Raw genomic sequence first — 22,574 nt, 5'->3', positions numbered from 1 at the left:
TTATTACATATTGCAGGCCTGTGTAAAAATATCCCAGGTACCCCATAAATATATACATATATATCTACTACATACCCAAACAAAAGTTAAAAATTAAAAACAAAGCAAGGGGTGGGAGTGCTGGCCAGAGAGAGAAAACCAAGGTAGAGGGATTCTCAGCCTGAAGAAGGGCCTGCCAAAAGGAGTAGCGCTGGAGGGGGAACACTGGCACCTCAAGAGCAGGCAAAACAGATTTTAGATATGTGGTGTAGGGAGTAGAGCTCACTGGGGTCAAGGAACCAAAAGAAAAGAAAGAAGGTCAAGGAGCAGTTGGCCCAACAGCCTGTTTTAGGTCTGGGTTGGGGAGGGGAGATGGCGGAGCAAGAACTGGAGGGCGGCATGACCATGGGGCAGGAGTGACTGTGGGAGAACTTGAGGTAGGGTGAGGACAGGAGGGGAGGGTGGGGCTTGGGAAAGATGAGAACTTGCTGAGGGCCCAAGGCAGCTGGGCAAGAAGTAAGAGCAGTGCAAGGTCCCAAGGTGGAGAGGGGCGGAGGGACCCGGGAGGGATGGTTCAGCACCTGTGGGCTGGAGGGTGGGCTCCTCAAGAGGGTAAGGCTGAGGGTGAAGGAGTGGGGAAGGGGCCACCGTGAGGCAGAGTCCAGAGCAGGCACGTGTACTAGAGGGGAGGGGGCATCTGCGCTGCCCTGTGCCCTGCCTAAGGCCCAACTGCCATTAGCACCAGGGCTCCCCTTGGGTGGTCTGGAGGGGAGTGGGATGGAGGGAAGACACCCAGAAAAAAGGCAGCACCAGAAAGTTAGGGTCAGGGACAGTTGGGAGTGGGAGGCATAGGGGCAGCACTGGGTGAAGGCTGCTTGTAGGAAAGGCCATAAGGGAGGCAGGAGGGACCTTCGGTGGCGGGGGCAGGGGATGAGGGCAGAGGACACCCTAGAAATGGCGACAACGGCCGCGTCCAGGTCCCCGCACCACAGACAGCGCACCTCAGCCCCGCCCTGACAGCACAGCGCTCGCCGCGACCCACCCGACCCCCCGAAACGCCCCGCTGCTCCCGCTCCGCCAAGGACCGCCAGGAACGCCACTCACCAGCAGCGGCTCCCGGACGTGCAAAAGGGAATATGCTGGCCAGAAACCGCAAGACCCGGCCCAGTCTCATGGCCCCGACGTCCCCACCCTCTCAGCGGCTCAAGCAGTGGCAAACTGAGCTAAGCCCGGGGAAAGCGCAGCGGAAACTTATATAGTCAGCGGCCCCGCCGCTCATCCAATGAAACTGGGGCCCGGAACTTAGGAGAATCAAGAGCAGAGAGGGCGTGGCCACGCTCGGAGGAGAAAATTCCAGTAGGCTGGAGACCTGGGGAGATTTAGAAGGCAGGATCTGGCGCCCAGAAAAGGGGAGCACGCGAGAGCGCAGCCTAAAGCAGGGACCAGCTTCGAGTAGCTAAGAGTACAGCTCCAACTTCATGAGCACGGCCAGGGCCCTGACCGCCCACCCGGCATCGCGACCACCCATCCCCGAACCCCCACCCCTAGGAGCGCGGGCCTCACCAAGCCCCATTCGCCGGCCGCCCCATCAGACCGGCTCTCACTGGCTTGTTCCTTCCGGGACAGACAACGCGTGGCTATTCTCCCAACACACTCCCTTAACCGCGCACAGCGTCACTGGCAATGAGACTAGTGACCAGATTTGCAGACCTGTTTCCAGATCTCAGCCACCTCTGCCTCTCAGAAGCACCTGCCTCAGTAGAACAGTTCAGACCACAAACTCTCTTAGACGTTTCAGCTTTATAATCTCCTTCTCCTCCCTTTGACTCAAAGCCAGCCCCCCTTTCACCCCCTTATATCCTTTAAGTGTCTGAGGTCTCCCAGGGCCGCCTCTCTATTCAGTCCCTGGGTGGTCACAGGGCCAACGAGGAGGCTCCCCATGGTTCACTACAACACCAAGCTCTCTCCAGACTCCCTTTTCCAGCCTGTTTTAGGACATCTATACCTCTGGGACCATAGTCCCCTCCAATGTGGCAGATCTACAAGGACTCTCAACACATCTCCCACCACATCATCCTCTTTTCCTCCTCAGTTTCTCTTAAGAGCATCACCATCCTTGGTCCCTTCTGATTTCCTCTTTCCCCTTCATCTCCGGGAGTCAAAGTCAGCTCCTCCAACCCTATTTCAATCCCACAGCCACAATGTTAGTCTAGGCTTTCCCCTCCCTTCAGCCTAGATTACTGCACAGGCTTCCTAAACACTGTGCCTGCCTCAGTTACACCCAGAGTGCTCCAAGCCACCCACAGCGCCCCATCTGCTGAATGTCACACATGATGGATGCTTCTACTCTATCATGGAAACCACAGCTGCCACAACCTGCTGTCTGGCACCACCCCCATTTCTCTGGTGACAGCTCCCCAGGGTTGCAGTAAAAGTGGGCTCTGGGGTCTCCTCACCCTATCTCACCAGGATGCCACTTCTCAAGTAGTTTCCCTCTTCCAGGTTACTGTCACCTCTGACTTGGAACCCATCAGACCGCACCATAGCCTTAAAATCTTCCCAGTTAGGCTGGTCTGAGTGCAGTGGTGTTTACAACTAATTGATCACAATCAGTTATAGATGTCTTTGTTTCTTCTTACTCCCAGTGTTTCACTTGACTAGCCTTTAAAAGAAAAAGAAAAGAAAAAAGAAAAAAAGGAAAAAAATCTTCCAGGGTAGATAGTGGTGATGGTGGCACAACCTTGTGCTTATGCCAAAAGCCACTGAGCTGTACACTTTAAAAGGATAAATTGTGTGGCATATGAATTCTCAATTCTCAATAATAAGAATGCTGTCCGGAAAGCCTCTTTCTACTAAGAGAATTGCCTTGTCCCCAAGGTGCATCTCTTAGTCGTTGGGACTTCAAACCTAGCCACTGCGTAGAACCACCTGGAGAGTTTTTAATATCCATGTTCCCAGGCCACAGCCACAACCTAGGTTGTTAAATCAATAAACCTAGGTTGAACCTAAATCTTAGTATCTTTTAAAATTCCATAGGTGTTTCCAATGTATAGTCAAGTCTTAGAACTACTGATTTAGCCCGTGGTTTGAACCTTCCTGATAGTACTACTCACTGTGCCCTGCCTTGAATCTTTTTTTATTTAATTTTTTTAAGAGAGGAGTCTTGCTCTGTCACCCAGTTGGAATGCAGGGGCGTGATTATAGCTCACTGCAGCCTTGAATGCCTGGGCTCAAGCAATCCTCCCACCACAGCCTCTTGAGTAGCTGGGACTACAGGCGAGTGCCACCACACCCAGCTGTCACCTACCACCTTCTACCCTGTGAACACTCCAGGATCAGGAAATGTGCCCATTTCCTCTTTTTTTCTTCAGCCTCACAAACTTTTTTTTTTTAAGTTAAACTATACCTGTCATTACTAATTATTCCCCCATGATCCCTAGCCTATACTTTTCTGTGGATTAAAATGTAGCGTATTTGAGAATTTTAACAATTTCTTAGTTTTCCCATTCACATTCACTGATAATTTATTTTGATCCTCATAATTTATTGAGCACAGCAGGGACTGGGGTCCTTTCCCCACCTTAGAGAGATTATTTTCACTGCTAACGATGGTAAGTCTAGTGAGAGATAGAGAGGGAGATGGATCCAGCCCTTCCCTCCACAGTGTCTACTCTCCCTCCAGGACTTTCTCCGTGTGCCAGCTCCAGCAAAGGATCTCATTCAGCTCACCGCCAAAAAAGACTTAATAGTTCAATAATAATAATAATGAATATGCAAGGTTTGTTCTAAGGCATTTAGAAGTGGTTTCAGGGAGACATGAAGCCAGTTCTCTCCGGGGCTAGGGGAGGCCAAGATGGTCTCGAACTCCAGGAGAGTTGCTTCTTAGTGCCCAGGCCTGGGCGTCCCTCCCCCACCAAGCCTCCCAAGTCTTCTGTCCAAAGCCCTCTCCCTCCACCCCACCTCCAACCCCGTCTGCTCTGCCCCATCAACTACTTTTTCTCCCTCAGCACTTGCCTTATATCCCATGCACTCATGAGCATAGAGGCGATTTCCTTCTCCCAGACTTTAGGCGCCACTGCAGGGTCCGGAAAAGAAAGAGAAACCGCCCAGCGCGGTCGCTCACATAACCCAGGGTGGGGCTGCGCTCCGCCCCCGAAAGCTTTTCTTTTTTTTTTTCTACGGAGTTTTCCTTCTTGTTGCGCAGGCTGGAGCGCAATGGCGCGATCTCGGCTCACCGCAACCTCCGCTTCCTAGGTTTAAACATTCTCCTGCCTCAGCCTCCCTACTAGCTGGGATTACAGGCATTCACCACCATTCCCGGCTAATTTTGTACTTTTAGTAGAGACGGGGTTTCCCCATGTTGGTCAGGCTGGTCTCGAGATCCCGAACTCAGGTGATCCGCCTGCCTCGACCTCCCAAAGTGCTGGGATTACAGGCGAGAGCCACCGGGCCCGGCCTTGCCCGCAAGCGTTTTGAATTCTGCGGCCAGGAGTTCACTGCGAGGACTGGGATCACCCGTCACCCCGCCCTGGTCTACGGAAAAGGAAACGTGTTTACTGATATAGAAACGGAATAATGGCGCTGCGGGCTGGGGAGGACGGAGCTGCCTTCAGGCTTCTGGTCTCCAGCTGCGTGTCACTCACACCTGCCGCTGTGAAATGCAGACCCGCGGGGCAGGAATTCCGAGTCCGGGCTGGAGCGCGATCTGGAATCTGACCCGCTTGAAACAGCACTACGGTGGATTCGGAGCCGGGTGAGGAGGGAAATGCGCCTCAGTCCCTCTCACGGGCCGCCCACGGATTCCAGGATCCGAAAACTCTTCCTGCTGCTCCGCCACCCCTGGAAGGCAGCGCCCGCCTCTGGGCGGTTCTGATGGAAACGGGCTCCACCGCCCGCAGGAAAACCCACAACTAAGGGGCCAGGAAAAAGCCTCTCAGGGTCCCGCCACTTCAGTGAGGATCCTAATTTACGCCCCGAGTGTGGCCTCCATCAAAGACTGGAGTGACCTTCACTGAAATGATACAAGGGGCCCAGGTCGCTGCGGCTCTCAGAATGCGGTGACAGCGCCGCCTCGCGTCCCTTCCCTGACCTGTCCCCGGCGGACGCGGACACGTTTGTTGGCCTGGAGGCTGGAATACACCGGAGATGAAATGCAGAGAATGCAGAAAAGAGGGAAAGATGGGGGGACGCGTTGAAGAAAGCAGGGAAGAGACAGGAAGAAAAGGGGAGAGAAAAAGTCAAGGGGAGATTTGTTTATTTATTTTTGAGACGGAGTCTCGCTCTGTCGCCCACGCTGGAGTGCGGTTGCGGGATCTCACTGCAAGCTCCGCCTCCCGGGTTCAGGAGTAGCTGGGACTACAGGCGCCCGCCACCACGCCCGACTAATTTTTTGTATTTTTAGTAGAGACGGGGTTTCACTATGTTATCCAGAATGGTCTCGATCTGCTGACCTCGTGATCTGCCCGACTTGGCCTCCCAAAGTGCTGGGATTACAGGCGTGAGCCACCGCACCCGACTGGAGAGATAAAATTTAAAAGACGTAATTTCATTATTTCTTTTATTTTTGCTCTTTATCTAGTTTTACTTATGAACATTTTTACAATAGCTTTCTCTCTCTGTGAATCTGTAAACATACTGCTATTATTGTTATTTCAGAGCCTATGGAGATAAGTTGCAGACAGCATGACCCTCTACCTCCAGATGTGTCACGGTGTGTCTCCTGGGCACAAGAACAAGGTTTTTGTTTTGTTTTGTTTCACATAAGCAAAGTACAAGTCTCAAAGAGGATAATATTTTTAAATCATCTTATTGGGGCATACTTTGCGTGCAATAAACTGCATCTATTTAAAATGTTTAACTTGATGAATTTTAGCTGTTGCACACAGCCACATCTCCATTACCACAGTGAAGATAAAGAAGATTTCAGTTGTCTCCCAAAGAACAGCTACATGATAAAATTCTGTGCTGTCATTAAAAAGAGTAAGAGCAATTTTAAGTATTGCTATGAAAAGATGTGCCAAGCATATTTTTAACCTTTTTTAAAAAGTTAAGGAGGCTGGGTGCAGAGGCTCATGCCTGTAATCCCAGCACTTTGGGAGGCTATGGTGGACAGATAACCTGAGGTCGGAAGTTCAAGATTAGCCTGGCCAACGTGGTGAAACCCTATCTCTACTGAAAATACAAACATTAGCCAGGCATGGTGGCAGGTGCCTGTAGTTCCAGCTGTTTAGGAGGCTGAGGCAGGAGAATTGCTTGAATCTGGGAGGCAGAATCGCTCTTGATCTAGAGTGAGCTGAGATCATGCCACTGCACTCCAGCCTGGGCAAAAATGCCACTAATACCACTTACATAATATTAATATATATTTTAAGTAAGGAAAACCTGGAAGATTCCTCACGAAAGTTTTGACAGTAACTGCAGAGACTAGGATAACTTTGTGACTTTCATTTCCTCTTAGATGTTGTGCTGGGGTCTGACTGGCAGACCCAGGCTGCACAATGGATGAATAACGTACTCAGACACCGATATTCAGTGAAAGAATGTGCCAGGGGGCCGGGCCACTCACAGAAAGGGTTGTGGCAGCTGCATACCCTCACTAGCTGACCCTGTGGGCCTTTATTCAGCCCAGATTTAATGACAAAAGCTTTGAGTCAACACATCTGTGGGTAATTAATCTGGTCGCTGTCCCCCGGAGAGAGCAGTACTACAAATGATCAAAGGTTGGTCTTAGGACCACATGAGTAACATGCTCTTTTTTTTTTTTTTTTTTTTTTAGTAGAGACGGGGTTTAACTATGTTAGCCAGAATGGTCTCGATCTCCTGACCTCGTGATCTGCCCGCCTTGGCCTCCCAAAGTGCTGGGATTACAGGCGTGAGTCACCGCACCCGACTGGAGAGATAAAATTTAAAAGACAGAGTCTTGCTCTGTCACCCAGGCTGGAGTGCAGTGGCCAGATCTCAGCTCACTGCAAGCTCCGCCTCCCGGGTTTACACCACTCTCCTGCCTCAGCCTCCCGAGTAGCTGGTACTACAGGCGCCCGCCACCTCACCTGGCTAGTTTTTTTTTTTTTGTATTTTTTAGTAGAGACGGGGTTTCACCGTGTTAGCCAGGATGGTCTCGATCTCCTGATCTTGTGATCCGCCCATCTCGGCCTCCCAAAGTGCTGGGATTACAGGCTTGAGCCACCGCACCCGGCCAACATGCTCTTTAGATAAACTCCCTTACATGTCTTTGTACCTACTCGAATTATTAGCTCAAGGTAAGAGGATTAGGCTGCTTTCAGCCATAACCCTATCCTGAGGCTTTTGCAAAACTTTCTGCCTTCCAGGAAGGTTTGTGTCTATTTCCTATAACTTTATCTTTATAATTATTCCCACCACCTGACCAATGCCCTACATTGTTGAAATTTTATCTTTTAGTATAAACTTGGATTTGGGTGGATTGCAGTGGTTCATGACTATAAACCCAGTTCTTTGGGAATCAGAGGCAGAAGGATTGCTTAAGCCCAGGAGTTCCAGGCTGCAGAGAGCTCTGATTGTGCCATTGCACTCCAGCCTGGGTGACAGGAGGAGACCCTGTCCCCAAAACAGAAAAATAAATAAAAATTTAAAATAATAAAAATTATAAACTTGGATTTATGTGGAGGTTAAGGAAGAGAATATTTCAGTTTGAAAATATGAAGCTAAGCCCCACAACGAAATAATTACAGAGTTTTAAAAACCAAAATGTTCATTAAAACCCACCACCAGAAACTCTCTTTCAAGAGGATCCTTCATATTTTCATGCCATTGAATCTTTCTTAAAGTGCCTTTGAAAGAGATGTTTAAAGTGGAATAGAGAGATGTGTAACAATATTTACAAAAGGAGTTCGCTGTAATAAAAAGGAAAACACAAATGAGTGGGGACATGGGGACCCCGTTCCATTTATTCTCAAAGCACGTTTGAAAACTGCGTTGCCATAGCGTTCTTGGGTGGAGACAAAGTCGAGGCAGATCTTGTTCCTGGAGTATTGACTTGATTTTGGAACCGGTCAAAGGCTTTCAGAAATCAGGCTGACTTTCAGATCTAAAGTCTCAAGGATGTTCGTTCTAGCAGTGAGCCTGTGAGAAGAATCTAGCCCATCTGGGCGATGCTCGCTCTGCTTCCACCTAGTGGCAGTGGTTGGAAGGACAGGGCACAGTGATACTGCATTGGTGGGTCTGAAGCCAAGGTGAAACCGCATTTGCAAAATTATAACTAAGGAAGTGATGACAGTGAAAGATATCAAACCTAACTGACCCCATCTTGCTTCTAACCGCTAAACTGCCCTTATTCATTTCTAGGCGTAGGCTGAACTAGCCTTGGGAAGGAATTTAGTTTATAGTTTAAAGGGAAACTGTTCTTGTAGAACGAAGAAAGGCCACCGGCCATTAAGTTAGGATGAGAGGGGCTGGAATTCTGAATATTACCAGCCATTATTTCGGAGGTCATAAGATTTGCAACTTCTCCTGTTACTCTTGTAGGTAACATCACTATTGTGAACCCCGGAGCGGCCTTTTGAGATGTCTTTTCAGGTTTTTTTATTTCTAACAACTGGAGGGCCCCATCTGGACCTGCCAACCAGTCCTGTGGCCCCGACTCAGGAACCGACTCAGCCTGAGAGAACAGCCTCCACTCACTATGATTTCATACCAGAGCCAACTAATCAGCTCTCCCGATTCACTGGCCCCTCCATCCACCAAATTATCCTTAAAACTGATCAGAGTTTTCAGGGAGACTGATTTGAGTAATAAAACTCTGGTCTCCCGCATGGAGGGCTCTGCATGAATTACTCTTTCTCTATTGCAATTCTCCTGTCTTGGTAAATCGGTTTTGTCTGGGTAGCGGGCAAGATGAACCCACTGGATAGTTACAAAGGGAGTCCAGGCCAGTGTGCAGGATGTGCTTTGCTGTAGTGGGGTCCTGGTAGCGGAGGAAAGGCGAGGACACTCAGGGAATAAAGGGCAGAGGAAGAAGGAGCATAAGGGAGGACCCAAAGCCTCCAGACCTCTCCTTCCTTCCCTCCCTGTTAGAGTGGAGGAGACCAGCACTGTCCCAGGAGCAGCGGCCGGTGGGGTTCAGAAAACACCCTGGTTGCAAAGGGGTCTCACGCGCCCCCCACAAGGGTCCTGGCTGTCAGCTGCTACTCGTGGGTTCAAACTAGGAGGAGACTCACGCGTGTCCTCTGCAAAGTAGACTCCTTATCTCCCACTCCGGCTGGTTCCCCAGATCCATCCTGATAAAGCACAAAAACCAAGAGCCAAATTCTGCGTGTGCCTTTTCTGACAGCTGGAAGGTCCTCCCCCTTCCCTATTCCTCACATGCTGCCTTCTTGCCCTGCCCCCTACGCTTTGTCTCCACTTCCTCATCCTTTTCCCTCTCTGGAACCCGCTCCTAAGTATCTCCCGCCTTCTTCAGAGGACTTCCCCTCATGGAGTACAGACTCCTCCACCTCCAGGAAAAAGAGACAACGGCCATTCAGAGGGACCTGAGAAACGCCTGTGACCCTGCCCTGAGGTCACCCTCTCCCTCAGCGCAGGCTCTGGCTGTGTGTGTGTATACATTTTGCTTTGTTTTGTTTTGTTTGTTTGTTTTTGAGACAGGGTCTCACTCTAATGGTCAAGCTAGAGCAGTGTCCCAATCACAGCTCCTTGCAGGCTCCAACTCCTGGTCTCAGGTAATCCTCCCGCCTCAGCTTCTCGAGTAGCTGGGACTACAGATTGGAGCCACTACACCCAGTATATGTGTGTGTGTGTGTGTATGTGTGTATGTATATACATCTATTTTTTCTTTTTTTTTCTTTTTTTTTTTTTTTGGAGAGACTAGGTCTTGCTTCGTTACCCATGCTGCTCTTGAATTTCTGGCTTCAAGCACTTCTCATGCCTTAGCCTCCCAAAGTGCTGAGATTATAGGCATAAACCACAATGCCTGGCTCCTGTGTGTGTACGTACAAAGTCAAAGTGCTAAACCTGGTGCCTAGGAAACATCCCCACCGTGGCATTGCTTGCAAGAGTAGGTATTTTGTGCACCTATGGTTTTATTTCAGGAGCTGGGACAATTATATTCATCAGAACAGCACAGTGTCAAGGCCCTCACCCCCAGAAAGCTGTTTTATGGAGGAGAGTGAAATTGGAGGAGCCCCTGACTCCAAGTCTCCTGATCCTTCTTGCACAAAGAGATGCTGAAAAAAAGTGCAGGACATTCCATTTCCTCCTGGAACCAGACAGGGAAGCCAGAGCCAGCGTGGATGTCAAATTCCAGCAAGGAAATACCAGTATAGCAAAATCTCCACATCACATTTTAAAGCTCACACAATGGCTCAAAGAGAACCAACATCAAAAAACCGAATTCCTAGCTCAGGTGAGATCACTGAAGTTGCCTGTGAGGTTTCGTGGAACCTGCAGGTAGAAAGGGCATCTTTATTGAGAGCTGCAGCCCAGTTGCTCCTGCATCTTGGGGCCGCTTGAAAGGACCCTCTCCCTTCAACAGTGCATCATGAGGCCATTTCCGGGGAGAAATGTAGACCCTCCTTGGACTCCTGAGGGTTTTACACTTACTTGCTGACTCTGTGGACTTTGACTTCATCATTAAACATCTTATAATGATGTAATTTCCTTTGACTATAAGTGTAGAACAGGATGCTGTTCCTGAATCAGGAAACAAGGGACTAGTGACCTGCACTGTCGCCCCGCTCCATGGTGCTCAGATGCAGTGAAATCATGAGGCAACAAACCTATGGCTAGGTAAACAGAGAACTCCATTTCAGCAAATGTTTCAGATGTTCCTTCTTGCCTGGTAATGTTCTAACCTTACCCCAGCCTTAATCTTTTAAAATGTATATTTTCCCTGGTGTTGATTTTAAAATAATTCATATGTATTTATTACACTGGGTTTGTTGCAGTAAGCCACCTCGAATGTTGTTATAGAATTAAAGTAAGCAAATAAATGTGTGGTTCTCCATGGAGTTACTGCTAACACCATGTTAAAAATGTATTAACCCCAAATCCAATAAATTCTCACTCCTCTACTGTCTTCTCACTGGAGCCATCCTCTCCAAGATAGTAAACCGGAGGGCTTTCCAGCTGAGCTTCCTGCTGACTCTCATGCCCACTGTCCATCACCCACACAATAGGCAGAGTGAGTCTTTCAAATGGGAATTAGAACTCATCCTCACCACCACATCCCACAGACACTCCAGCCTCTTCCCTTCCCAGCACGTTGAAACCCCAGTCTCTCACTATTCCTACAGCCACTTATCACAGGATCCCTCTGGCCACTGTGGCCTTATCCCACCCCTCTCAGCCCAGCTCACTCATCTCCACTAACACTGCTCAATCCTGTCTCAGGCACCTCCCCCTGGAACTCCCCATGTGCACCTGCTCCCCGGGGATCCAAAGGGATCCAAAGGCCCCTCACACATTCAGGTCTCTGCTCAGATGTCCAGTGGTCAAATTCTCAGGAACATCTTGATCAACAAAATATATCTCCTACCATTCTCACCTCCATCAATCTTCTAGCTCAAGTATATTTTCTCCGTAACAATTATCACCGATATTAGAATTGTTTTCATTTGTTTCATTTGTTGTCTGTATCAATGAAACAAGTTCTTTGAGGCAGGGACCTTGTCTAGTCACCACCTGGATTTCCAGCATCTAGAAATCCAAGTACAGAGACGGGGCTCAATAAATATGGGTTGAATAAATGGGTGAATATAATGGTACACTGCTTTTGAGAAGCAATTTGATAATACGTATGAGAAGGCTTAAAAATGTTCATGCCCTTTCACCTAATAACTTATATTTGAGAAATCTGTGATTTTAAAACTAAATCCAATATCTGGAAAGATCTTTGGGTATAAGGATATTAATTACAATAATGAAAAAAAAAACATACAGAAGAAGAGTGGCTAGGTCCTTTGTTTGGAAATAACCTACAGCTATTTGGCACCATTTTTCCAACAGCATGTGCTCACTGTATGTCTCTGTGTCACATTTTGGTAATTATTGAAGTACTTCAACCTTTTTCATTATTATACCTGTATGGTGACCTGTGGTCAGTGGTCTTTGAAATTACTCTTGTAATTGTTTTGGGGCACCATGACCCACACCCTTATAAAATGGTGAACCTTATTGATAACTGTTGTGACTTCTCCACCAACTGGCTGGTTTCTTGACTGTCTCTCTCCTGGCCTTCCCTATTCTGTGAGACACAGAAATATTGAAGGCAGGCCAATTAGTAACCCTACAGTGGCCTCTAAGTGTCCAAGTGAGGAGAAGAATCTTGCTGCAAACTTTGCTGTGTTATTTTAAGAAATTGTCATAGCAATTTTCAGCAACCACCCTTCTGATCAGTCAGCAGTTATTAACATTGAGACAAGACTCTCCACAGCAAAAAGGTTAGGATTAGCTGAAGCCTCAGGTGATTGCTAGCATTTTTTAGCAATAAAGTAGTTTTACATTAGGGTATGTACATAGTTCACTTTATACATAATGCTATTGTACACTTAAGGGACTACAGTCAAGTGTAAATATAACTTTTATATGCACTGGGAAACTGAAAAATTTGTGTGATTTGCTCTGTTGCCAGGGTCTGGAACCAAACCTGCAATATATCCGAAGTATGACTGTAATTTCTCTTTCCCTCTTCTTGCTGGCCCAGAATGATACTGTAGGGATTTGTCATCTCTGGTAGGTCTGGGCACTTTGTATCCCTTGGAATTTTGGCTCCTGGAATATGACACTGGTACAGGCCTCAAGCTCTGTTGGACTAGTGAGCCTCCGCCCATTCTTCCTGAACTAGAACCAAAGCTCCGTGCACACACTGTGCATGTGTGAGCCTGTATAGAGATGTCGGTTTCCTGCAGCGTGTTCTAAAGAGGTGTCCTGTTGTGACTGGGGGCACAGCCACAGACCACTGGGCAGAAGTGCTTCAGAAGGGAGTGGATGGCCCCAGTTTTGATCATCTGAAAACAGGAAGGTCCTCAGACAAAAACCCATGTCTTAGAAGGCAAAACTGCCTGAGAGTGGACAGCTGCTAGCCAGCTCACTCTCCGGGATATCACTCTGCAATGGGAGGGAAGATGGCGTCTGCCATGGTGTAAGGGTCCAGGAACCAGGCAGGGAGGCCTTCCTGGTGGGCAGTGCTTCTCACAGTTGGTAGCTGAAGCATCTTTAGATGAGGCCAAAGACCTCATGTTCCTCACTAGCTGACTTGTCCCACCTCAGTGGAAAAAGAACCCAGAAATTTCGCAAAATTTTAGGGGAGAGGGACTTTCCCTCGTCTCTTAGTGCTAGGGTTACGCATGACACATACTTGCATTGCAATGTGGACACAGCTTAAAGTCTTAATTATTAGAATACAAGAGGCCCAAGCTACTGTTGTTATATATATATATATGTGAAACTATACATATAAGGTTAAACAACCTGCAACCAATTAACATTGAGGATACATTTATTACATTTGTAAATTTTAAAACAATATTGACAGGCATTTAGAAAAACAACAAATGAGACTTTTGCAAGACAATCTAAATGATACGCATATAATAGCATTGCTTCGTGAAAAGGACATTTGAACCATCTGAGTCTCTGCTTTAGGTTATAACTCCAAAATGGACTAATCCCCAATAGTTTACAGTAGGCAGCCCCAAGCCACAAAGAAAGGTGTCAGGGCAGATCTGAGACCTGGAGTGAGTCACCCCCTCCCTCAGGGACAAGAGTGAATCCTCTAAGACCCCTCTTCCTCCAGGCCCTCCACCCAGTCATCAGGGAGACAAGAAGTCCACACAGCACTAAGGCCCAACTGTCTGACCATCCTCACCTCCATGGACAGAGCCCAGGTGAGAGCCATCTCTGAGCCTCCTCCGTCATCTCCCACAGCCTCAGCACTGTTGTCTGCCTTGAGTCCACCAGGACTGAGCTCCTCATGCCCTTTCCCTGTTGGTGTCAGTCACACTGGGTCCCCCAAACACTCTGCATTCACATCCCCACAAGGCTCCGCACACCCCTATTCTGTCTCCCCATACCCCATCCCGAATCCAGAAATCTTCCGCTGTGTCCCCGGGAATTCTCAGCCCATGATCAGCAAAACCTCCACATCCTGCCTCAGATGTTCCTGCACCTCGCAGCTCCAGCGATGTCTGTGTCTCCCAGAGGACGTGGCCCCTTCCAAAGTCCTCCCACATGGGGGAGTTTCCACAGGGACCTTGTACCCTTGGCCCAGAGGTGGGGTGGCCTCCTCACTCCTCACTGTGGTTCTTCAACCTTTCTGCCTCCTTCATCCCTAAGTCCCCTAAGCTGTCATCAGATTTGGGCCCCACTCCCCTCATTGCAGCCATTCCCTGTGGGCTGCAGGCTGTTCCTCTCAGTCCTGACTCTTGTAGCTCCTGGTTCACTATTGCCCTCTCCAGCAATCCTTGATCCTTGATCTCCTTGATCCTTGGTGACTTCAACATACGCAGATGTGATGGGCTGAGTAATGGTTCCCAAAGATGTCCAATCTCAATTCTTAGCACCCTGGAGCAGGTTGCATTACATGGCAAAAGGGACAACACTAATGTGATGAAGATTAAGGACTTTAAAACTGCAAGATAATTTTGGACTATCTGTGTGGGCCCGAATAAATCTCACAAGCCATTAAAAAGCAGAGAAGCTGCTCTGGCTGGAGTCAGATGCTGCAGAGGAGGAAGGCAGAGGAGACACAGTAGAAAGGGGAGGTCAGAGGTTCCAAGCAGGAGGATTGGATATGTTGTAAGAGACATGTGTGAGGAACTGAGAGAGGGCTCTAGGAGCTAAGGGTGGCCCCTGGACAATAGCCAGCAAGGAAGTGGGGACCTCAGTCCTATCTGCAAGGAGGTGAATTCAGACAAGAATCTGAATGACCTTGAGAGTGGATTTTTCCTCAGGGTCGGAAGGAACACAGACCTTGATTTTAGCCCCATGAGTCTGTTGAACTTGTAACCCACATGATTGTGACATGACAAATAGATGCTGTTTACAGCCACTTGGGTTGTGTTAATTTTTTTTTTTTTTTTTTTTTTTTTTTTTTTTTTTTTTTTTTAGAGACGGAGTCTCGCTCTGTCACCCGGGCTGGAGTGCAGTGGCCGGATCTCAGCTCACTGCAAGCTCCGCCTCCTGGGTTCACGCCATTCTCCTGCCTCAGCCTCCCGAGTAGCTGGGACTATAGGCAGCCGCCACCTCGCCCGGCTAGTTTTTTGTATTTTTTAGTAGAGACGGGGTTTCACCATGTTAGCCAGGATGGTCTTGATCGCCTGACCTCGTGATCCGCCCCTCTCGGCCTCCCAAAGTGCTGGGATTATAGGCTTGAGCCACCGCGCCCGGCCGGGTTGTGTTAATTTTTATGGCAGCAATAGACACCAATACAGCAGAGAGGATGCATCGCCCTCTGGCTTCTCTGATGCTGGAACTCCTCTCCTCCATGACCTTCTCCTCTCTCTGCCTGAATCTCATGCCCTTGTCATCCCTAGGCCTCATCATGGCCAAGAACCCCAGCCCTTCCATACTCTCAATCTCGCACTCCCCATTCTCTGACCATCTTTCCACTCATCCCCTTGCACGGAGGCCACAGGCTCTGAGGACACAGATACTATCGTTTGATCATATGCTGTGATGTAATATCAGTGAACCACTCATTGCCTATGTGCCTGCTTTCCAAGCTTGGAGTCTGCCCTGTAGTACATCAATTCCAACAATCCTTCCACCCACCCTGGGATTCCCAACCGAGTGATCCTGCCATCTACTCCCTGTCCCTCACCCTTGATGTCCTCTCCTCCCTCTTTAACCATTTTGAATTCTATTGTAAATAATTTCCATCCCTCCCTTGCCCCTCCCTTGCATTGTCAGACTTGTTTGGCAAAACTACACAGCTGGTGGATTCCACCTCTGCCTATACTGCACCTGCCCCCATGCAGTATAGCTGCAGGAGGCTGGAGAGCAGCACACAGCGCACTGACTACTCTCTCCAACTTCATGAACCACACCTCATGGGGGCCCCCTACCACAGCCAGCAATCACCCTCTCCCAGCTTGGCTCACCCTCAGCCTCCTCCTGGCCTGGGTGACTCTCACACACCTTCTCTCTGCTCACACATCCAACCCTCTATCTGCATTCTTACTTCAGCTAATGACCTTGCTTCCTACTTCACTGAGAAAATTGAACACACTAGAAGACAATTTCACAGATTCCATCTGCTCTTGCATTTGCAGCTGCGCTGCATGCTGGGCCTTCCACCACATGGATGGTTGTTGTGGGTTAACCTTCCTGCTCCCAGCCAGAGCCAGTCCCTCTACTGGTGTCCCAAACATCATCCCTTCTCATTTACTTAAAGGTATCAGTTCATCAGGTCATACCTTTTTTTCTCTTTTATCATCACCCTTTGTCCTTTCTCCCCACTGGATCATTGTGGCAGTCTTGAGAATGCACATTCGGCCGGGCGCGGTGGCTCAAGACTGTAATCCCAGCACTTTAGGAGTCCGAGACGGGCGGATCACGAGGTCAGGAGATCGAGACCATCCTGGCTCACACGGTGAAACCCTGTCTCTACTAAAAAATACAAAAAACTAGCCGGGTGAGGTGGCAGGCGCCTGTAGTCCCAGCTACTCGAGAGGCTGAGGCAGGAGAATGGCGTAAACCCGGGAGGCGGAGCTTGCAGTGAGCTGAGATCCGGCCACTGCACTCCAGCCTGGGCAACAGAGGGAGACTCTGTCTCAAAAAAAAAAAAAGAGAATGCACATTCCAGCCCCTCAGCTAGAGGAAGCACAACTGATGATGCTGCAGCTGTTGCCGCTTGTTGCCTCTGATGCCGCAGAGGAGGAAGACAGAGGAGACACAGCAGAGCAGGGAAGGTCAGAGGTTCCGAGCAGGAGGATTGGATATGTCATAAGGGACACGTGTGAGGAACTGAGAGAGGGCTCTAGGAGCTAAAGGTGGCCCTTGGACAACAGCCAGTGAGGAAGTGGGGACCTCAGTCCTATCTGCAAGGAAGTGAATTCAGGCAAGAACCTGCTATAAAATCTATTGCATGGCCGGGCGCGGTGGCTCACGCCTGTAATCCCAGCACTTTGGGAGGCTGAGGTGGGCGGATCAGAAGGTCAGGAGTTCCAGACCAACCTGGCCAATATGGTGAAAACCCATCTCTACTAAAAATACAAAAATTAGCTGGGAGTGGTTGTGGATGCCTGTAGTCCCAGGTACTCAGGAGGCTGAGGCAGGAGAATCGCTTGAACCCAGGAGGTGGAGGTTGTACTGAGCCGAGATCGGGCCACTGCACTCCAGCCTGGGAGACAGAGTGAGACTCCATCTCAAAAAAAAAAAAAAAATCTATTGCTACATGTGCTCTGAGACCACACTTGCCATGGGCTTCTTTGATTCAATAATTGAGGGAAGAGGAGAAACAAAGGCAGGACTGTCCCTCCTTTAAAGGCCCACTGAGGCTCCAGGGCTCACCCTTACTGAACTTCTCTTAACCTGCACTGGGTCTAGGATACTTCCAGCCAAACTTCTTTCCCTCTCTCCTTCACTGGGGTTTAAACTTGCATTGCAGTCTGGCTGGGCACAGTGACTCACGCCTGTAATCCCAGCACTTTGGGAGGCCGAGGTGGGCAGATCACATGAGGTCAGGAGTTTGAAACCAGCCTAGCTAACATGGTGAAAACCTATCTCTACTAAAAATACGAAAATTTGCCAGGTGTGGTAGTGCATGCCTGTAATCTCAGCTACTTGGGAGGCTGAGGCGTGAGAATCACTTGCACCTGGGAGGTGGAGGTTGCAGTGAGCTGAGATCACTCAAAAAATAAAAATAAAAAAGCCACTTGCGTCACAGTCTTACGCCTTTCCCAGTCTTTTCAAAATCATGATCCATTCTAATGCCTAGATCTCAGCCAAGCTTCAGATTCAGACCCCAGTGACGGAGGAGGTGTCCATATTCCTAGGAGGGAGGACCCTGCAACTCTATGGCAAGTATATGCTGGGTCAATTCCCTGAGCCATTCTGCAAAGGGACCTACAACCATTTACTTTAGAGACTGTACCCTGGGAAAGGGAAATAGGGAGAACCTGGGCGAGTCTGACTTTGGGTGTGAGATGACATTGATGCCCAGAGGCCCACAGCACCATCATCACCCCCATCACATTGGGGATTAAGGAGGCCATGAAATAAACCTGGACACATGATGGCTCATCATGGAATCACTGAGTCCATAGACCCAGCCCTAGTTATGTCCCCATTCTCCTAGTGCGTAATTGACACTGATGCCCTGGCAGCTGGAGTCACCCCCACACTGGGTCCCTAGTCTGTGGAGTAAGGGCTGTCATTATGCTGAAGGCCAAAGGGAAACCTCTGAAACCGCCTCCATTCTGGCCAAGTCACAAATGATCGTGTGTCCCAAGGTGAATCTTGTGGAGGGCACTGCAAGTGTTGTGGGGTTAGCACCAACATTAGAGAGCTGAAGGATATGGGGTGGTGTTGGGTTGCCTATTATCTCCGTGTAGTCTAGCAAATAAGCCTGATGGGGCCTAAGGAATGAATGGGATTACTCCAGACATGACCAAGTAGGAGTCCTGATTGCAGCTAGCATGCCGGCTGGATATATCTGGTAGAGCAGATTAATAAGACCTCAGGCACACAGTGTGCAGCTGGGGATTTGCTGAGTGCATTCCTTTCCGTTCCAATTAGAAGTGGATATAGGCCGAGTGTGGTGGCTCATGCCTGTAATCCCAGCACTTTGGGAGGCAGAGGAGGGCCGAACACCTGAGGCTGGGAGTTTGAGATCAGTCTGACCAACATGGAGAAAATCCCTCTCTATTAAAAATACAAAATTAGCCGAGAATGGTGGCACATTCCTGTAATCCCAGCTACTTGGGAGGCTGAGGCAGGAGAATCACTTGAACCTGGGAGGCAGAGCTTGCGGTGAGCCGAGATTGTGCCATTGCACTCCAGCCTGGGCAACAAGAGTGAAACTCTGTCTCAAAACAAAACAAGCAAACAAACAAAAACATTAGCCGGGGTTGGTGGTGTGCACCTGTAATCCAGCCTGGGTGACAGAGCAAGACTCTGTCAAAAGAAAAAAAAAAAAAAAAAGAAGTGGATATAAAGTGACTCATGTGGGATCCACAACACATTTATTTATAGTTTGCCTCAGGGCTACTATCATTCCCCAGCCCTGTATAGTACAGTCTTAACAGATCTGGAGAACCTGGACATCCTATAGAATATTCAATTCCTTCATTTCACTGACAACATCATGTTGACTGGGATGGATGAGCAAGAGGAGGAAAGTACACTGGAGGCTTTGGTAAAACATCTTCTCTCCAGAGGGTGAAGATAAACCTAACAGACATTCAGAAATGGCCACTGCAGTGAAGTTTTACAGGTCCAGTGTTTAGGGGCATCCAGGTGTGTCCCCTCCAAAGTGAATGACAAACTGTTGCATCTCACATCCTCATGCAAGGAAGCAAGCACACTGCCTGGTGAGCCTGTTTGAGCTCTGACATCAAATTCCACAGGTAGATATATTGCTTTAGCCAACACTCTAGGTGACATAGAAGGATGCCAGCTTTGAGTGGAGCCTCCACAGGAAAGGACACTGCAGTAGATCCAGGCCATGGTGCAGCCACCATCCCTCAGACCCCCTGGTGCTGAAAGTGCCAGTGGTGGGGTAAGATTCAGGATGGAGCCAAACCAAGCACCAGCAGGAGAGTCACAACGGAGGGCCTGGGATTCTGGAGTAAGGCCACGCCATCCACAGCAGAGACATATACCCCATCCAAAGCAGAGCAATATGTTAGAAGCAGCTTTTGGCGTGTTATGGGCCCTGATGAGATGAGAATGCTTGACCATAGGACACAAAACCACCATGTGATTCCAAGTGCCCATACAAATCAGCATCTGTGTAACTCATGAAGTCATACATTGGACATGCCCGACAGCATCCATCATGAGATGGAAATGTTTCATGTGAGTTGAGCCTGAATCCCATGTTAACATCTGCAGAAAACACCCAAACCTGAAATGGCCCTGAACAACCAAGCAGAGCATTGAAATTAGCCAGCCCTCCCCATGGGTCAGCCAGGCCGGGTAGGATGGGTACATAAATGGAGCAAACGCAGTGGCAGGGATGAGGCTACCTATGGGTCCAACAGTACTGACTCCCTCTTACCAAGGCAGATCCAGATGCTGCCACCTCTAAATGTCCTACTCATCAGCATTTGAGGCCAATGATGTTACCTGGTAGGGCTCTATGTTTTCAGGTGACCAACCAGACCCTAAGTGAGGAGTTGACCACATTGCACTCCTTCCATCCTGGAAGGGCCAGAGGTTCATCTTTACAGGGATAGGCACCTATTCCACAGGTGGGTTTTCCTGTCCTGCTCTCAAACCTTCAGCCAGCACCACTCTCTGGGGGCTGTGGATATTCCTGATCCACAGGCTTGGCATTGCTGTCCGTGCAGTAACTTCGTGGGGACCCACTTGACAGGGAAGGAGGTGCAGTGTGGCCATGGCTGTGGGACCCACTGGTCCTATCACCATCTGCACCAGCCAAGGGCTGCTGGCCATAAAGAATGCTGAAAAGAGCTTCTATAGGCACAGCTCAATGCCAGCTTGCAGGAAGCTCTTTGGGGGTGGGAGGGTGCCATCTTTCAGGATATGGTACATTTTTAAAATCAAAGACATCTCTACGGTTCTGTGATCTCAGTAGGAAGAACACGTGGGTTCAGATACCAAGGGGTGGAAGTGGATGTGGCTCCATATCCCATTCCTTCAACTCACCTGCTGTGGGATTTTGCACTTCTCCTCTCCCAAAACCATGCTCTGTGGGGTAGAAGGTCCTGGATTCTAAAGGAAAGTACTCTTAAAAGGGGAGAAATGAGTGCCCACCGAACTACACATTACAGCTGCCACAGAGCAACTTTGGACAGTGTGTGCCCAGAGACGAGCAGGTGAGGAGTCCCCTCCTCTCCAGGCACAGGTAACAGATCCTGATCCCCAGGAGGACGCATGGCTGCTGTCACACAATGAGAGTAGGAGGAGTTCGTGTGGAACCCAGGGATCCTCTTCGGGGCCTCCTGGTTCTGCTTGTCCCATTGTAAGTGTGAGGAGAATGGTCCACCAACCCAGACTGAGAGGCTTTTATTTCCAAGAACCCAGACCCCTCAGGAAGGAAGAGTTGAGTCGCATTTCCAGGTAATTTTCCAAGGTCTCGTTCCTGTGCTCTGACATCCTCAGCAGCAGTGATGCAGAGGCCCTGCTTCCTGCGGGCTGTTCCCAACCAGTAATAGGTCACACCAGGGACACCAAAGCAGGACCAGTCCTGGGACACAGAGGACTCCTTTGATGGCCAACGGTGGCTGCAGGACTCTTCCATGTCCTTGCTCAACTCTCCTTAGATTGCCTGTGTTCTAGAATGCATCCAAAACACCTTCGCACCTTCTGTCCATCACTTGGGGTCACACTTGCATCTCAGTCTATTGCCTTTCCCAGGGTTTCCTGGTTCCCTTCCCACATTGTCTAACAGGTGCCTCCCCTAATAAAATGCTGCAACTTTTATCCCATGGTGGCATCTGCTTCTTGGAGGACTTGGACCAACAAAATCCTTTCCATCTGCACACCAGTGACCTCTTACCTATTCCAGTTTGTAAGATCCTTTTGTTTATCTAACTTCTCCCACCTGCAGTGGCTCCAGTTTCAAGTTGTTTTACATTTAAGTTGTTTTAAGTCACTAAACTTGGGGAACATGTGTTACACAGCAACAGACAACTCATGTAGCTCCCTTATGTCTCCACGATTCTAGAGTGGCTATCTATGTGTGTTTTATTTCCTTCTATTTTGATAATCCTGGCCATACATGGTGTTTCCAGTTCCTCTACATCTATTCTCTTCTTGATTTCAGTTTGTCTTTTCCTCTTTGTTGCTTTCTTTCCTTCCCTTTCTTTTTTCTTCTGTCCCTCTCCCTCTCTCTTTCTTCACAGTGATTGTTTTATTTGAATTTCAATTTCCAACTATATCCCAATTAAACACAAAAGAAAGATCCAGGCCATGCTAGGCTGATTCTATCATGGCCTCCAAAAATCACCCCCTGGTCATTCACCTTCCCCCAGTTACTCAACCAACACTAATGTCGGTGCTGCTGTGAAGGGATATTTGCACATATAATTAAGGTCCGAAATCAGTTGACTTTAAGACAGGGACTATCCTGGTTTGGGCTGCCCTCATGTTGTGAGCCCTTGAAAGGACTGGGTTCTTCCTGAGCATAGAGATTCACAGTGTGAGAGGAATTCAGCATGAGTGGTTTCCTGCACTATGGACTTTGAAAATGGAGGAGCTGTGTGGCAAAGAACCGTGGTGGGAACCAGGAATTGAGTGCAGCCCTCGCCCCTCCCCATCCTGACAGTCTGCAAGGAACAGGGACCTCAGTCCTACAACTGCCAGAAAGTGAATTCTGTCACCTCTGCATAAGCTTGAAGGAGGAACTCAAAATGAAAACACAGCTTTGGGAATCCCTGAACAGAGACCCTACCCACATCATGCCGGGATTTCTAAGGAGCTGTAAACAAATAAAT

General features: G+C 48.8%; 2 protein-coding genes across 5 annotated transcripts in view; one reads left to right on the top strand and one right to left on the bottom strand.

Moving 5' to 3' along the window:
• The window catches only part of MICB (MHC class I polypeptide-related sequence B), a 280,866-nt gene that overhangs the window by 10,632 nt on the left and 247,660 nt on the right, over positions 1-22,574 (bottom strand). Inside the window, exon 1 of one of the 3 annotated variants that reach the window (XM_033219640.1) lies at positions 3,994-4,127. The exons of 1 other annotated variant lie outside the window; for it this stretch is intronic. Coding sequence is in view for 1 of the 2 variants with exons in the window: in XM_033219638.1 (XP_033075529.1) it covers positions 1,084-1,153 (70 nt within the window). In the remaining variant the exon portion in view is untranslated. Of the gene's footprint in view, positions 1-1,083; positions 1,202-3,993; positions 4,128-22,574 lie in introns of those variants that run through there. One more of the 3 variants, XM_033219638.1, reaches the window with a different exon arrangement.
• Positions 4,597-14,992, top strand: LOC117088405. 2 transcript variants are annotated; one of them, XR_004439194.1, is made up of 2 exons: positions 4,597-4,732; positions 8,482-10,961. XR_004439194.1 is itself a non-coding variant. In XM_033219665.1 (2 exons), exons 1-2 carry the CDS (start codon positions 4,638-4,640, stop codon positions 14,283-14,285), a joined length of 633 nt encoding a protein of 210 aa, XP_033075556.1. In that variant the 5' UTR covers positions 4,603-4,637; the 3' UTR covers positions 14,286-14,992. The 2 variants fall into 2 exon arrangements, 1 of the variants encoding a protein (XP_033075556.1); XM_033219665.1 differs by lacking the exon at positions 8,482-10,961 and adding an exon at positions 13,748-14,992 and having other exon boundaries at positions 4,603-4,732.

The sequence above is a fragment of the Trachypithecus francoisi genome, unplaced genomic scaffold, assembly GCF_009764315.1.
Source record: "Trachypithecus francoisi isolate TF-2019V2 unplaced genomic scaffold, Tfra_2.0 Lachesis_group10, whole genome shotgun sequence".
Classification (NCBI taxonomy): Eukaryota; Metazoa; Chordata; class Mammalia; order Primates; family Cercopithecidae; genus Trachypithecus; species Trachypithecus francoisi.
The sequence above is the reverse complement of the archived record's forward strand: the minus strand, read 5'-3'. Positions and strand labels throughout refer to the sequence as shown.